General features: G+C 56.2%; 1 protein-coding gene across 3 annotated transcripts; it reads right to left on the reverse strand.

Moving 5' to 3' along the window:
• Positions 1 to 6,603: 6,603 nt before the first annotated feature.
• PSMG3 (proteasome assembly chaperone 3) lies at positions 6,604 to 8,620 on the reverse strand. 3 transcript variants are annotated; one of them, XM_089895509.1, is made up of 3 exons: positions 8,569 to 8,620; positions 7,655 to 7,892; positions 6,604 to 7,097 (listed from the first exon to the last, which is right to left on the reverse strand). In XM_089895509.1, exons 2-3 carry the CDS (start codon positions 7,868 to 7,870, stop codon positions 6,945 to 6,947), a joined length of 369 nt encoding a protein of 122 aa, XP_089751635.1. In that variant the 5' UTR covers positions 7,871 to 7,892; positions 8,569 to 8,620; the 3' UTR covers positions 6,604 to 6,944. The 3 variants fall into 3 exon arrangements, with proteins under 3 accessions (XP_089751635.1, XP_022419260.1, XP_089751634.1); XM_022563552.3 differs by lacking the exon at positions 8,569 to 8,620 and adding an exon at positions 8,090 to 8,463; XM_089895508.1 differs by lacking the exon at positions 8,569 to 8,620 and having other exon boundaries at positions 7,655 to 8,463.
• Between the last annotated feature and the right edge of the window lie 6,763 nt (positions 8,621 to 15,383).

Below are 15,383 nucleotides of genomic sequence, written 5' to 3' on the forward strand. Positions count from 1 at the left end.
CTCCTCTCTGTCTTCACCTCTTCAACTTCCACAGGCACGTCGGGAACCCCGCGCCTTGCCCAGCCCACGCCCTGGACACCGGTGTCCCGCGTGGGCTCCCACTTGGCCCGGCAGGGCTGGCCGGTGTGGTCTGGCCCTTCTCCAGCGGACATGAGTTCCTGTGAGCCCCGCGCCCGCCCCCGAGCCCTGCGTGCCCATGGCGCCCGGACCTGCGGCGCTGTCTGCTCGGCTGCATTTTATAAACCTGGGGCTCCCCTTCCTTCTCTGGCTTCCTGACCAGGTCGCTCCAGAGGCAGCCCCTGCTCTCTGGCCACCTGGGCACGCCCCTTCGCCTCGCTGGGCCTCTGCTTTCTCGTCAGCAAAGGTGAGTTTAGGGTCTGCCAGCCCCTGCCTGGGGTATGGCATGCAGGTCCCTGCAATCCCTGGGGACCTGGGACCGCACCCTCTTGCCTTCCCCCTAGCCCCAGACCCCAGACCCCGAGCAGGGCCACATGCCAGGCGCAGCCGGGAGCCACAGGGCCCCCGGGGTGGGTAAGGCGTGCTTCACCGGCTTAGAGGGCACGACTGACACGGGTACCGGGTCTGGGGGAGCAAGGGACTTGGCACCCCGGTCCTAGGAGGGGCCGGGGACAGGCTGACCCTGCGGCCTCCCATGGGGCTCTCTGGCTGAACGAGGCCCCACCCCTGGCGGCTGCTCTCACAGCCAGCACCCACTCGGGAGAGGCGGCCTGGCCGGCCTGGCCTGATTTCCCTGCCTGGGGCTGGACGCTGACCAAGCCTCTCACAGGACAGACCTGCCCGCCCAGACGCGGGCGGCTGACGCCTCTGACCGCTGTTTACCGTGACCAGGTGACTGGGCCCTGGGCAGCTCCCGGCCCAGCTGTGGGGTGGCCGAGGAGCCTCGGGCCAGTCACAGACCTCAACACCCCCCTCCCCACGCCTGCCCTTCACCCCAGGGTCCTAATGGCCTCATTGTGGCACCGAACCTCCTTCCAGGCTCCCCCACTGTGCCAGCCCCCATTCTAGGCCAGCCTGCCATTTCCGGTGGCACATGGCTCTCTCCCACGGGGGACAGGCTCTCCCCTCCTGCCTTCCCTGAGCCAGGCCCTTCCAGCTCTGAGCTGCCCACTCTGGGCTGGCAGAGACAGGGCTGGAGGACAGGGTGGTGGGAGGCGTCCTGACACGCCCCCTTCCCCAGGCCGGCCCACCAGGTTGTGGCAGATGGGATTTGGCCCTGGGCTTTGGTGGCGGCCCACACAATGGCCACTGACTCAGCTAATGCCACCACAGCCTGGGCCGGGGTGACTGCAGAGGCCCCCAGCACACCCCTGCAGCCTGGGGACCCCGGAGCCACCCCACCCCTTTCTCTGGGCCTCAGGGGCCGGGGGGCTGAGGGTCCTTCCAGCCCTAGTTTGGGGGCAATTTGGGAAGCTGTGCCTCCCCGTGTCCAAGGTGCTGGCCCCTCTGGGCAGGGCACTGGGCCCCCAAAGCCGGGCAGGAGCAGGGCCCTGGGTCCGACACGAGGGCTGGGACCCTAGCCTGGCCTCTCACCGTGTCTGTGACTTAGGGCCAACCGTGGGCCTCTCTGAGCGTCAGTTTCCGTGGGTGACGGCCGGCCGTGTGCAGCAGGTCAGCCCTGGTAAGAGCGGGGACTCGGGAGGCTTTGCCCACTCCTCTCACAGGCTGCTGGCGCTGGGGGCTGGGTGCGGGGTCCCGCCAGCCTTGGGCACATGGGTGGTCTTCCTCTACTTCTGGGCTGTCGGGCCGACCAGCCCTGCCCTGCAGCCCAGCGGGACCCACATGGGGCCTCGGAGGCTTTCTCTCTTCACCCCGTAGGCCTCCCGTCCTCTGTCCTGCCCATGCCAGGCCGAGCCCCTCCCCAGGCCTGTTGCCTTGGTCCCCAGGGAGAGCCTGTGACTGCCCAGGGCCTGTCCATACCTGCCCGCTGCCCCAGAGCGAGCTGCCCCAGCCCTGGGGGGCACCCTTCCGTGAGGACCTGGGGCAGGGGTGCCGACCTGGGCCTGGCCCGGCTGGGCTGGCCTGAGACCCTTTTTGGTCACCAGGTGGCATCCTGGGGCCTGGCAGGGGGCACGGCCTCTGGGGTAGAGATGGGGTGGGGACGGAGCAGCTGTGAGTCTCAGAATTTCAGGGTGTGGGCGCTTCTCTCCAGGGGTGCACGGGGCCCCAGGCTGGACACCACACCTCTCTCATGGCTGTGCGTGCACACACACACACGTGTACAAACACACACACACGTGTACACACAGGCACACACACGCACAGCTCACCTCCCTGGTGGCTCCCTTGGCCATCTGGCCAGACCCCAGGTCTGTCGCAGGTCTCCAGGCCTGAGGGGGCGACCAGGGTTGTCCGGCCCTGCCACCGGGCCTCCAGATCTCTGCCATCCCTCCTCACAGCAGCCTGGGTCAGTCTGATACGATTGCTACTGGCAAAGCGCTGGCCTTGCCCCAGACCCAGAAAACCCCTCCATGCTGCCCGCCCCACCCGCCCTGCCAGGCCGGCCCTACCTGCCCAGGTAGCCCGGCCACACCCTCCGCCATGCCCTGCCCAGATTCGGGACCAGCCATCCCTCCCACCCACTGTCCAGCTGGCTGTCGAGTCTCCGACACCCAGGCGTGGATCTTTCCTGGACCACTGACCAGGTGTAGCTCTGGGTGCTTCATCTCCCTGGCCCATCTGTGTAGGTGGGGGGGTTCCCACGCCCACTTCAGAGGTGCAGCGAGGGTTAAACAGGGTGATGCAGCATGCGCCGCGCATGGAGCTGGGATGTCCACCCCCCGCCCCGCCCCGTTCACGCGGCTCCGTTTTCCTTTCTCTGGTCCCTTCGCCCCTTGATGCCCCACATCGGGGAGGGCCCTCCTGCCTGTTCGCTCCCCCACCTCCCCTGTGCTCCGGCGCCCCCCGTCTTCCCACAGTCCTTCTGGAATTTACGAGTTCCCACACGAGACCGGGGTTCCCCTCTGCTTCTGGCTGTGATTGCGGAGCCTCGACGACAATGCCTCTGCCTGCTCTGAATTCGTTCTGATCCATCCGGCCGTCACTCTCGTCAGCTACCCGGCACCCGCTCCTGACGTCCGATTTCACTGCAAGGCGCTAAACAAAACAGCCTACGCCAGTTATCCAGCTGGGCCCCGCGGTCACTGCCTTATTCCGCGGGTTATTTGTCATAATTGGTTCAGGTGGATCCGGGGCTCTGTCAAACCCTGGATAAGCTGCTCAGACTTGTAACCATGGGCGGCCGCCCTCCTGGCCTCTCTTGACCGCCGAGGGTACCCACTGGCCCGCCCTTGACTCTGAACTGTAGCCACAGGCCCATGTCCACTTAGGAAAAGGGAGCTAGAGGGAGGGGAACTTGGGGTTCTCTACTTGTAGCTCAGCAAGAAACCGTGTCGGGTGAATCATACCGCGTTGGTCCAAGGGCATGGCCTCGAAAAAGGGAAACTCATCCACCAGTCCATGCCGCAGGGGCTGGCAAATCCGCCCCACGTTCACTATTTACATTTGGCCATAAATTGCTGGAAGTTGTAATTACAGTTTGATCGCTGGGAATAACGATTCCCACAAAGCCGACAGCTCTGCCTGCGGAAACTGCGGCTTTCTAGACCTCTTTGCTGGAGAATGTGTCTCTCCTCCTGAATTACAGCACCTGGGAGCAGAGCAACGTGGAAAGCAAAGGGCCAAATGCCTTTTCATACGAGTCGCATGTCTTGATTTATAAGGCAGAGCAGAGCAGTGAGGCACTGGCTTCAATGACGGAAGCCTTTGGTCTCAGCCTGTATTCTTTAATAGCTACCAGACAGCCTCGGGCAGCTGTGAATAAGTGCCACTCGGGAAGGCGCTGGGGACCCTGGTTTCAATTATACGTCAGTTGCCCCACCATGTTCCGGGCGGGCAACCGTGGGACTGTGCAGATGACAGGGGCTCAGGTGTGTTTACATCCTGGGGCCACCACTGATCACCTGGGGGTCTGGGCGACCCGCCCTGTCCTGCTGAGCCTCAACTTTCTCCACTGCCTACCTGCCTCTTAAGGGCAGTCATGAGGACTCGGATGGCCTGTGCACTGCCAGGGCCTGGCTCACAGGAGGCCCCCGCACAGAGGCTGAATCAGAGCCAGGCAGAAGCACCGAGGCAAGTCTGCCTTCAGTGTGGACAAGGCGGTTGGCCCACTCCTTAGAGAGAAAGGGGTCCAAAAATGAGTGTCAGCGAGGGCCCGGGTGACGGGTGACCAGCGTGGACTCCAGGCTCTCTGCCCACGTGAAATCCCAGACCTGCTGCTCGGTGGCAGCCACGCCTCAGTTTCCTCATCTGACATGTAGATGAGAGCAGCGGCCTCACGGGGTCGTCATGAGGATTAAACGTGTTACCACGACTGCAGGAAGGGCTGACCCCAGACCTCACCAACAGGCAGCGTGGGCCAGTCCTGTCGTTGTGCACTTAGGGGCCAAATCAGAAAACTACAGCTGCAAATCTGAACTTAGCCCCAAGTTGGAGCCTGACCCACGGTTCAGGTTCCCCGCTGGCCAAGCGAGAGAAGCATGTTTCCACGGACAGACACATCTGATTGTTAGATGAGGGGTGTGCATAATTACAGGCTGATTCTGAGCAAGGAGGCTCCTGCCCGGTTGTGCTCCAGTGTCATCGGACGGTGCCCTGCCCTTGCCCCTGGCCCAGGTGCCGGTTCTCCAGGGGTTGCCCGCCCCCTGGACCTGCTGACGCCGCGCACATCTCCTTTACTCCAGTGCCTGTGTCCCCACACCTGCTACGAACTGTGTCACCTTTGGGGTCCGCACACGTGGATGGACAGGGCCTTCCCTTCTTCTCCAGTTGGTCAGCTGCTTTCCGGCTTTTAAAACTAGTGTCCGTCCAGGCCCTCCCAGTGCAGACGCCAGGTGGGATCTTCTCAGGAGAAAGACTGGACTGAGAGCAAGCAGGGAGGGAGGTGCAAGGCTGTGGAGACGTCACACCGCAGTCCCTGAGCCGGATTTGGCCACCAAGGAGCCCTGTGTCTCCCGGGGTGGGTCTGCCTGTTTCCCTCGGTCGGGGGTCGGGCCCTGGGTCCCTCAGGCTCCCCACACAGGAGCCCGCAAGGTGCCGAGCCTGTTCGGGCATCAGCGCCCGCTGTGGGAAGTCTGGCGGATCCCCACGTGCGACTCCCTGGCCCTTCTGATGCTGAGGCCGCCTGGTCACTGCGTGAGCCTGGTGTGCACCTGTGGATTTACCCGACTGTCCCCAGAGGGGACGTGAGCTCTGCAGGCTGATGGTCCCCCCCGGGAGGCTGCTGAAGGAGTGAGCCCTTGAAGACAGCTTTCCTCCGTCCCACCTTCAACAAACTCACTAAGTTCTTTTCAAGTTGGACCAGCAATGCAGCCTCTCCCATCACCTGTCCTCAGCAGGGGTTTCTAAAATCAGACTCAGGGGCTTCCCTGGTGGTGCAGTGGTTGAGAGTCCGCCTGCCGATGCAGGGGACACAGGTTCGTGCCTCGGTCCGGGAAGATCCCACATGCTGCAGAGCGGCTGGGCCCATGAGACATGGGAGAGGCCACAACAGTGAGAGGCCTGCGTACCGCAAAATAAATAAATAAAATCAGACTCATGATTCCAGAAGCTTTTGGTTCCAAGAAAACCAAATTAAAACATCCCTTTCTGATCTCCTAAACACTCGGATCCACCCCCGGTGTTCCCCGGAAGGGCATCCCGGCTGCCCACTCTGTTTCAGGATCCCAGCTGGTCTCTGTTCCAGACCCCGGCTCTCACCTCAACTCTCCTGCTGCCCCTCTTTTCTCACGAGACTAAGAGTCAAACGGCACAAAGATTTACCGGTCTGGTCTCTAGTACGACCAGTGACTCAGGTCACCACATCTGGAGGGATGAGGGAGCCCAGGTGGGTCCCAGGCCTGGGTACCTACAGGCCGTCTTCTGTGGCAGACACGCTGTCCTGAAGGCAAGCCTCGCCTCGCGCTTCCACCAACCCTTGGGGTATCTCCAAAGGATAAACCCAGCCTGACTTGGAAGCCTTCAGTAGCTCCTCGCAGCTCAGGATCAAGTCCCAAGGGCTCAGCAAACACAGAAGGCCCTGGCCACCTGTCCCCAGCCCTCGGGCTTCACGTTCAGCCGGCCCCCAACACCCTACAATCTGTGCTTCTCCCGCCCCCTGGCCTTTGCTAGAAACACCCTCCTCCCGCGTCAGGATCCCCTTGCTACAGAGCCTTCCTTGGGCAGCGGGGCGCTGCCTGGTCTGCCCCACGCGGGCCCTCCCCGGCTGACCCTGTGCCCGTGGGGTGACGCACTTCTGCCCCCAGCCTTCAAGGACGTGGCTCCGGAGGCTAGGGTACCAGCACACAGTGAGAACTGGAGCCGCGTTTGTGGAACGGAAGGCTCAGAGAAGCCACGGGAAGAGGGGCAGGATGAGGGTGCCGGCAAAGCCGGATGCCAGGAGCCGAGTGTTCACCAGGTTTTCTTCCCCGCTGTGGTTCACCACAGTGAACATACACTGTGTGCCTGAAGGGTTCTCTTCCCCGCTGTGGTTCACTACAGCGAACGTACACGTGTGCCTGAAGTTTGGCAGCATTGTTAAGGACAGTGTTTGGGGCACGCATTTATTTTTAATAAAAAAAAATTTCCCCCAACAATTCGTCTGCACACTGAGGGCCGTGACTCGTTCTGCCAATTCTCAAACATGTGCAACTGTGTGGACCCTGGGAGGACTGCTTACAACGCCCCAGGACACATTCCACGTCCTCCCTCCACAGGTGACGTCAGCCCCCAAACCAAAGTTGGCCCGAGACGTGCATGTTTCTTCCAGCTTCAAGGACCAAAACCAGATAAAGGCACTCCTTCTGACTGAGGGAGGGTCTTCAAATCCTTGAGAGGGCGTCTGAGTTGCCACGTGGCCCTGCTGGACAGCAGGGGTGGTTACTCCGCGGTCACCACACCTGGCATGTCCGGATCTCCTCTTTCAAGGCCGTCACCCCCTCCATGCTCTTGTCCTTTACGGCTAGGGCGAGAAGGACTGCTCTGTTTCCAGCTTCCTGAGACACAAACGCCACCAGATTCTTTGCGAAGACATGGATGAGAGGCTGGCGAAGGCAAGGAGAGATCACTTTAACTGCAAGAAACCTGTTTTCTTCTTAATGCCTTCACCGAGTACCCCTGAGGGACCCAGAAGGGCTTCCCACACCACCATTAAAGCACCACCCGGTAAGTCCAGCGCAACAGCGATTCAGATTCAACAAGACTCTCCAGACACTCCAGTCAAAAACACACTGCTAAGGAGCATCATTAGATTTGTCTCCTCAGTGCTTTCTGGCTCCTGTCTCTTCCAGCTATTTTTACTCTGGAAGGACCCATGTGGGTCTGCAGAGGGAAACCCTGTCAAATGTCACAGGTGATCTTTCCTGAGCGGAGTAGGCACTCATCACCATAACGTGCTATGACAGGGTCAAAATGAGGGGAGGCCTACATTACAGAATCAACTCGTCCGGGAACAGCAGCCACCAAGGGCAGGCGGATGCCCTCAAGTGCACGGAGGCTGCGGAAAATGCTGTCTTGGGCTGGAGGCAGGTCTCGCCTACCAGATGCTCCACATCCGTACAGACAAATTACAGGCACGGGGAGCCCTTCCCAACCACTTTACCTCGTCCTGCCCGAGAAGGACTTTAGTGGTCAGCACGGGCTTGCCGACGTCACCGGTCACATTGCTGGGTTCCAGGGAGACCAGGGTACCCATCTTCCCGAACTGGGTCACCACCACCAGGATGTGAGTGCTGAAAGCTGTACAGATCACCTGGGTGGGGACCCCACACACCACTGCAGTCTTCTCTTTCGATATCACCAATGGCTTACCTTCCATAGCTGGGACTGCTCGATGGCACCTTCAGTTTACGTTAAAAAGATAGAAAAAAAAAAAAGAGTCAATCGATCAGTGGCAGGTAGCCTTGAGGCTCCAAGAATAAGCATTATTGGGCATTAAAACAGAAACACAAGTAGGCCCATTCAAAAGCCTGTGCCTGTTCATCCATACAGGCTTCATTCGCCCGGAACTTTCTGGATCCCTTAACTAGACACATACGTATATACAGACAGGCGGGATGTCAAAATACACTTTCGCCTCTGGAGGCAGGTGAGAACTCCCCTTCCCCACGCGTCGGCCCCCGCCGTCCTGCATCACTGTGACGCCCACCGCATCCCAACGGCTCTCATTTGAGTCTTGGGGGCCTCAGTCGTGCCATCGCGCGGGGGTGGGGGTGGGGGGGAGTAAGCGCCGCAGGTGCAGAAACCCGGCGGAGCGGGTGGCGGCGCCCGCGTCACCCCTCTAGTCCGCACACTGAGGTTTCGTTTTCTGCGTTTGGGGAAACCATCGGTCCCACGGGAGAAGCAGCACCCCCACCAAGGCGGAGGGCAGAGGGCGGCTGGAGCCGCCCGGGGCCCGTGGGGACGCCCACCCCCTCCGCCCCCGGGACGCCCACCCCCTCCGCCCCCGTCCGGCCCTGCCAGATCCCCAGCAGCCCCGCCGCCCGCCACGCTGCCCGCCACGCTGCCCGCGCTCACCGCGCCGCGCCCGGAAGTGACGCACGTGGGCAATGCGGGCCCGTCCCCCGGCAAACCCCGCCCTTCAAGCCGCAGGCCTGCGCGCTCGCTCCGCCGCCCCCCCGGAAGTGCAACCTCAGGGCTTCCGGTCCCGCCGGCGGCTTCCGGTCCCGCCGGCGGCTTCCGGGCCCATCGGTGGCTTCCGGGCCCTGGGCAGCGGGCTTCGGTGCTGCCGGGCAGGGACGGGCTCGGCCCCGTGTCAGCGGGAAGGACCTGCCCCCCCCCCCCCAACCTGCAGGCCTCGGCTTCTCGGTTCCAGGCCCTCAGTCGAGGGGCCTGGGCCTTTCTGCCGGGGACCCTGCAGCTCTTTGGTTGGGGAACCTCAGGAATGGGGTCTCGGGCCCCTTGGCCGTGGGCTCCAGGACCCTCACAGAAGCACAGGGAGCTGAGAGAGAAAAGCAGGGCCGGAGGGCAGTTAAAGCGCTGAAAACATTCCACTCAGGACCGTTGACATAGGGCACAAGAGACCTCAGTCATCCCCGAATACCGTGTGGACTGAAAAAACAATGCACCACCTAAAAGTTGAGAGTTACGTTTTATTCGGTGGACAAGACTGAGGACTTAAGCCCGGGACACAGCATCTCAGATAACTCAGGGACTGTTCCGAAGAGGTAAGGGAGGATCCAGGATACTTAGGGGCTTTTACAGCAAACACCGGGTAGTCGGAACGTCAGAAGATACTGTTCATTAAAGAAAACCAGACACCTCGAGTTAAGGAATTTAGTGCTTTTCTGTGTATGGGGAGATGCCAGAGTCTGGGCTCACTGAAATCATTCCTTTGATGTGCACCTCAGCTCTCTGGGGCCAGTATCCTTTGCTTTCCACCCTGAGGAGTCCCCGCAGGGTGCAACGTCCGCGGACTGTGACGGGATGGCTTGTAGGTTGCAACATCCTTTGTTTACTGTTATGGCAGGTGACATTTTTCACTTAAAACCGCAGGGGCCAGTGGGAATTTACAGCCAAGGAGCAGCGTTAGTTAGGTCAGTGGGTGGGAAATTACTAAGAGGAAGCATCAGGGGGTTGGGGGTTTCTAGCCAAGGAAACCTAGCAGGATTCTCGCTGAAGGTAGGCCTGGGCGGCATCAGACCACGTGGGGGTCGGTGGGGGATGAGGAACTGACCAGCCCTTGGGGGGAGGGTATCAGATATGGAGGACGGCGGGGGCAGTTCTTGGTAAAATTGGGAAATGCAGAAGTCCAAAAAGTGGAGGCCTGGTTGAAAAAGAGTTCGTGGAGTAAGAGTTTGGTGGAGGAGAGAATCTTTGTCAGCGTCATAACAAAGGCTTTTTAACCACTCTAGGCAGTGCCAGGGGCTTCTGCCCTCAGCAGCCCATCTGGGATATCCTCCCATGTCCAAGGGCATAATAAGAATAGCTAACATTTATTTGGCACTTAGTATGTGCCAGGCGTTGTTCTAAGTGCTTTCTTTTTTTAAAAATTTTATTTATTTAATTTATTTATATTTGGGGCTGCGTTGGGTCTCCGTTGCTGCGCGCGGGTTTTCTCTAGTTGCGGGGAGCGGGGGCTACTCTTTGTTGCGGTGCGCGGGCTTCTCATTGTGGTGGCTTCTCTTGTTGCGGAGCACAGGCTCTAGACATGTGGGCTTCAGTAGTTGTGGCTCGCGGGCTCTAGAGCGCAGGCTCAGTAGTTGTGGCTCACGGGTTCTAGAGCGGAGGCTCAGTAGTTGTGGTGCACGGGCTTAGTTGCTCCGCGGCATGTGGGATCTTCCCGGACCAGGGCTCAAACCTGTGTCCCCTGCACTGGCAGGCAGATTCTTAACCACTGCGCCACCAGGGAAGCCCCTAAGTGCTTTCTTTATAGTAACTCACTTAATCTTAACATCCCCATTAAGTAGAGTTGTTATCCCGGTTTTATAGACAAGATGTTCAGGTTCAAAGAACTTGCCCAAGGTCACAAAGCTGATAAGGGCTGGATCTGGGCTTCGGACCTTTACCCTTAATTACTAGTCTCGCAACGCAACTCGCATGCCTGGGTAAAGGGGAAGACGAGGGACAGTGCTGCCCTTTAGCAGGATGATTTCTGGTTCCTCCCAGGGATTCTGAGAGCCCCCCAGCCCCCCGCATATCTTCCCTTTCTCCACGCTGGAAGTGGTATTGGCAGGGTGGGGAGTCTTGTCTGATACTGCAGTAATTTGAGCCTTGAGACTCTTCCTGAGGGGATGAACACCCTTCAGAACCGCACACTCAGAAGGCTTTCTCCCCGGCTCCCTGACAGGCCTGTCAGGGCACATTCTACCCCACCCCCAGCCTGGTCTGTCCACATCACTTAACCCCTTAGGAAGCTTTGGGACCCCTCATGTCCTTACCGCCTTTTCTCATGATGTAATGGCTCCTTGTACAGTCCAAGTTAAGTCAAATGAAGCATGTTCATTCCACAGTGATTTCTGGTGGCCTGAAAGAAAAAGGCAAGTCTACAAAACATCAAAATAGACATAAAAATCAAGAGGAAACTTGTTTTTTGAGCTTTCTTGCAGCCAGTTCACAGTGGGAAAGGTTATGAGTTTTGTGGTTCCAATACTCAAAAAGGAAGAAACATATCAATTTCTCAGGAGAGTCTAATTTTTTGTTGGTTCTAAATTTAAACACACATCCACCGCACACACATCCCAAAAGCCAATTGCCAATGTATTGCCATGTGAAACCTCTAAAAGGTTCATTTACTTTTATTCACCAATTCATGCATTCTCTCTCTCTGTAGGCAGATTGGTACAAGAAATCTGACCCTCCCCACACCAAAAACAAAAACAAAAACCCCTAAGTCTGAAATAAGCTTATCACTTTTATAAAAGAGATGTTGGAAGAACAAAGTGGATGATGTTTTGATGGCACTGGCTGTTTTTTGGTCTAGATCTTCGATAAAGACTAAGTTCGGAGGAAACGAGGTGTGAAGGCTGTCCTCGGGTGAGGTGGTGGCAGTCCGGGGAGGAGGCTTCTTGGTGGCCTAAGTGGATGTGTGGGCAGAGCTTACACACTTAAAGTAGTGGAGCAGGTGCTCACTGCCTGCCACTGACCATTCTCCAGTGCAAGATGGAAATCAGACTGGAAAGGAAGGTCCCTTAAGTGAATTCACTTAAAATGGGAATCAAATAGTAATGATGTCAATGGTGGGGCAAAAGATTTTGAGAATTTATCGTGAGAAAGGAAAAAAGGGGGGGATATCTTGCATTTGTCTTGTATTCAAGGAAACTTAGGTTCTGAATGCAATTATAAGTTAATTTGTAGAACCGACAAAGAATTAATCAAGTGTTGATTTGGCAGCTCATAATTTTTCCAACAAATTGTGTGATAGCTCTTCACATTCTCCTTCACATCATGTGTGATTTTCTCAGGTCCGTTATAAAGAAGATCAGTTGCGCTAAAATATACAGGAGCACCTTCCATTTCCCCAAGAGCCTCTCTCTGATATTCGAGTCACTTCTTGTGGGAGCAGCAGCCTGTCATTACCTTGTCAGATTCGTGGTCCTCAGTTGCACGGCCAGGACCCCCCACTCTGGCCAATTGCTTTGGGCTAGATCTGAACATCCCTCAGTATTATTCCATTTATGGACTTTCTGAAATCTTGCATCTTTCATAAGATTTACAATTTGACTTGATTTGCACTGTACTTCCACAGCCTCACAACATGATTCCCAGGCCTTTCAGTGTTGGGTGTGTGTGTGTGTGTGTGTGTGTGTGTGAGAGAGAGAGAGAGAGAGAGAGAGAGAGAGAGAGAGATTCTGGAGCTATACAGGGAGGGGTGTTTGAGTGGAGCCCAGTTATATAAATGGTCAATTCATTCGTGAAACTCTCTGTGCTATGAGAATATCTGTTTTCCCCTGCAGCCTCCTGACTGCAGGTACCCAGGTAGCCAAAACTTGGACCAAAAGGACCTCCTGGGTAGCACAGTCTTGGAATGAGTAAGGCTTTGCCAGGGTTTGCCTGAGTCTCGTAGAGGCAACATCCTTCTAAGTTTTTGTGAGACATGATAATAGGTGGAACCACTTTATTTTTTAAATTTAAAATAATTTTTTAGTCGCGCCTTGAGGCTTGCGGGATCTTAGTTCCCCAACCAGGGCCTGAACCCAGGGCCTGAACCCAGGGCCACGGCAGTGAAAGCACCGAGTCCTAACCACTGGACTGCCAGGGAAGTCCCAGAACCACCTTATTTATATAAATTAAATAATCACTGTCACTTCTCTTGGCCGGTATTTTAAGAGGTGCTGGGTAGCAGTTGTCAGAGATTACATTTGTGATGCAGGCCTGAGACACAGCCATCAGATATTTTATGACATTTAGATTATAGATATTTTGGAATGAGTGAGGGAAGCTGTATCCATAGGATTTTTTCAAGTGTAGGTGACAGACACAGATGTGAAACCATCTTCTGCCCCAAAAGGAGCACAGATGGGCTTTTCTCTGGGCTGAAAAGACCCAGAGAGTCGCCTGATGTCTTTCTCCGCCTCTTAGGTCTGCGGGCGTGTGGGCCCTACTCTCAGATGGGCTGTCCCCCGTGCTGTGGTAGAATCTACCGCCTCCACACCGCAGGAGCTGTCCTTTCCCCATATACCCAGTGAAAGTCCCAGGATTGAATCTCCTTAGACCAACCTGGGTCATGTGCCTGTCCTTGAACCAATCACTGTTTAAAAACAAAGTTAATGTTGGGAATTCCCTGGCCATCCAGTGGCTAGGACTCGTCGCTTTCACCACTGTGGGTTCAATCGCTGGTCGGAGAACTAAGATCCTGCAAGCCATGCAATGCGGCCAAAAAAAAAAATTAATGTAAAAGCACCTTCCCACGCATCTGGGAGTTTAAAAAATAATTCTAAATAATGTATGTCAAAGAAGAAATCGTAAGTGGAAAGTACCAAATATTTAGACCTCCCCACTGGAAACCACTCGTCTACTTTCTGTTCCTACGGCTTTGCCTGTCCTGGGCATTTCCTATAAACGGGCTCACACTCTGTGGCCTTTCATGTCGGCTTCTCTCCCTCAGCCTTCGAGGTTCATCTATGTTGTGGCCTGTGTCAGTGCTTCGTTCCTTTTGGAGAAACCCATTCTTGCTTGTTCAGTAATGGGGAGGATTAAATGACATCCCATTTGCAAAAGGGCCTCGTTTAGGGCCTGGCACATACAGCGCGCTTAATAGAGTCTCCTTCTGTTCATGGGTCGTTGGAATCCACTGGCAGTGCCCCACGCACAGGCCCTCGTGTGATCGGTGGCTCCAGCCTCTCCACGCTCAGGCTTTTGCAAGGAGCAGAAAGACCAGGAGGGGCGATGTAAACCGACCTGCCCAGTCCCCTAACCGTTAGGGCTGTGAGGTCCTTAATACCACCATCCCGTTTCTGGAGAAAGGCTGTGATGATACCGAAGCTGGGTCTTTCTGTGACAGGACGTAAATTCCTAGGCCGGCACAAGAGCTGTAGAGGCAGCGAGGCCCAGCACGGCGACCGGGGTCAGCCTCAGGGCTGTCTGTAGATCTCCCTCAGCTCGGCAGCCCTGCAGCCAAGGGCAGAGAGTCTTGGTGCTTGTGGACCCTGGTTGTTACCCCCAGCCTCGCCACTGGCCTTTCTCTGCCCCCAGCGGGTGCGACCTGGTCTTGTGGCACGGCTGCATGCCCGGCAGTCACGTGTGTGGCACAGCGTCTGTGCGCTCTGCGGTCGCAAAGACCCTTGACTAAGCGGCAGCACAGAAGTAAGACAGTTCTAACCAGGGGGCTCCGGGACACAGAAACGACCTTTTACTGCACCCAGTTATCTAGAAAAAGATAGTGAACAATTAATTTTTTATAAACCAGGTTTATCCAAGTTGAGGGAAGGGATAGGATATAAAGATTAAAGGCAACCCATTGAAAATCACATATATTTTACTACGGAAACAAAACCCTGAGACTATGTGAAATTCGAATTTTTCCCGAGGGAAATGAATGAATACCATTAAAACCGAGCCCAGTTTATAAGGGTCCAGGGAGCTGTTCACCCGGAAAGGGCATAAATCCTCTTCCCAGGGAGCATTTAAAGATCATTTCTGAGAAGCCTGCTGCCCAGGGTCGGAAGTGAAAGCATCACTTTCCCGTGGAGGCCGGTGGTGCCCTCTGGGGCAGGCGCTCGCCTTGTGGCCTACAGGTGCCCTGAACTTTGGAGTTCTATGTCAGCAGGAGTATTTTTATTTAACGTCACATGGTCAACAAAGAAAATCCTCTATTTTTGGACCTAATTCCTGCAGGGCACAGAATTGAGAGTTTAGCTTGTCACTTTGTTTTCTGCTGAACTTAGTCAAGCTCAAATATTACAATCTTTTTGTTCCTGGAGTGAGGCTTCCTGCCCTCGTTAGAAATATTGAAAACTGCCTTGTACCCACATCTTGCACTATTTGTTTAGTTCTTTAGTAAATGAAACCTTAATCCATGTGCAATTTCTGAAAGCCTTTCTTTCAATATTTTAAGAAGTTATTTCCCCTGATAAGAAGCCGTCTTGTTGCCCCATGTCAAGCCAAACGACAAAGACTGCCAGGCTGGTTATTGTTCGTACTCTTTTCTTTTACAGGGAGAGGACGGAAAGCCAGCGTGCAGCTTTGATAAACGTTTGCCCAATTGGATCGCATTCAAGTTGGTGTGTAAAGCAGTGGGTCCAGAGTGGTGGGTGGGGCTAGGGAGGGGGCAGGATGAAGTGGAAAGAAACCCAAGCCCTGCCCCCAGGCCCTGGCACTAACTTGCTGATGACCTTGGACAAATTCCCTTCCCTGCTCCGGGCCTCTGTTTCCTCATCTGTAAAATGGGCAGA

This window comes from Delphinapterus leucas, chromosome 15 (genome assembly GCF_059928025.1).
Source record: "Delphinapterus leucas isolate spDelLeu-1000000601 "Yukka" chromosome 15, BTC_Dleu_Yukka2, whole genome shotgun sequence".
Taxonomy (NCBI): domain Eukaryota; kingdom Metazoa; phylum Chordata; class Mammalia; order Artiodactyla; family Monodontidae; genus Delphinapterus; species Delphinapterus leucas.

Coding starts and splice junctions, on each gene's coding strand:
- PSMG3 (XM_089895509.1), bottom strand. CDS start 7,870: ATGGAAGGTAAGCCATTGGTGATATCGAAAGAGAAGACTGCAGTGGTG. Junction 7,098..7,654: donor TCCTTCTCGGGCAGGACGAG/GTAAAGTGGTTG, acceptor TGCCTTCGCCAG/CCTCTCATCCATGTCTTCGC.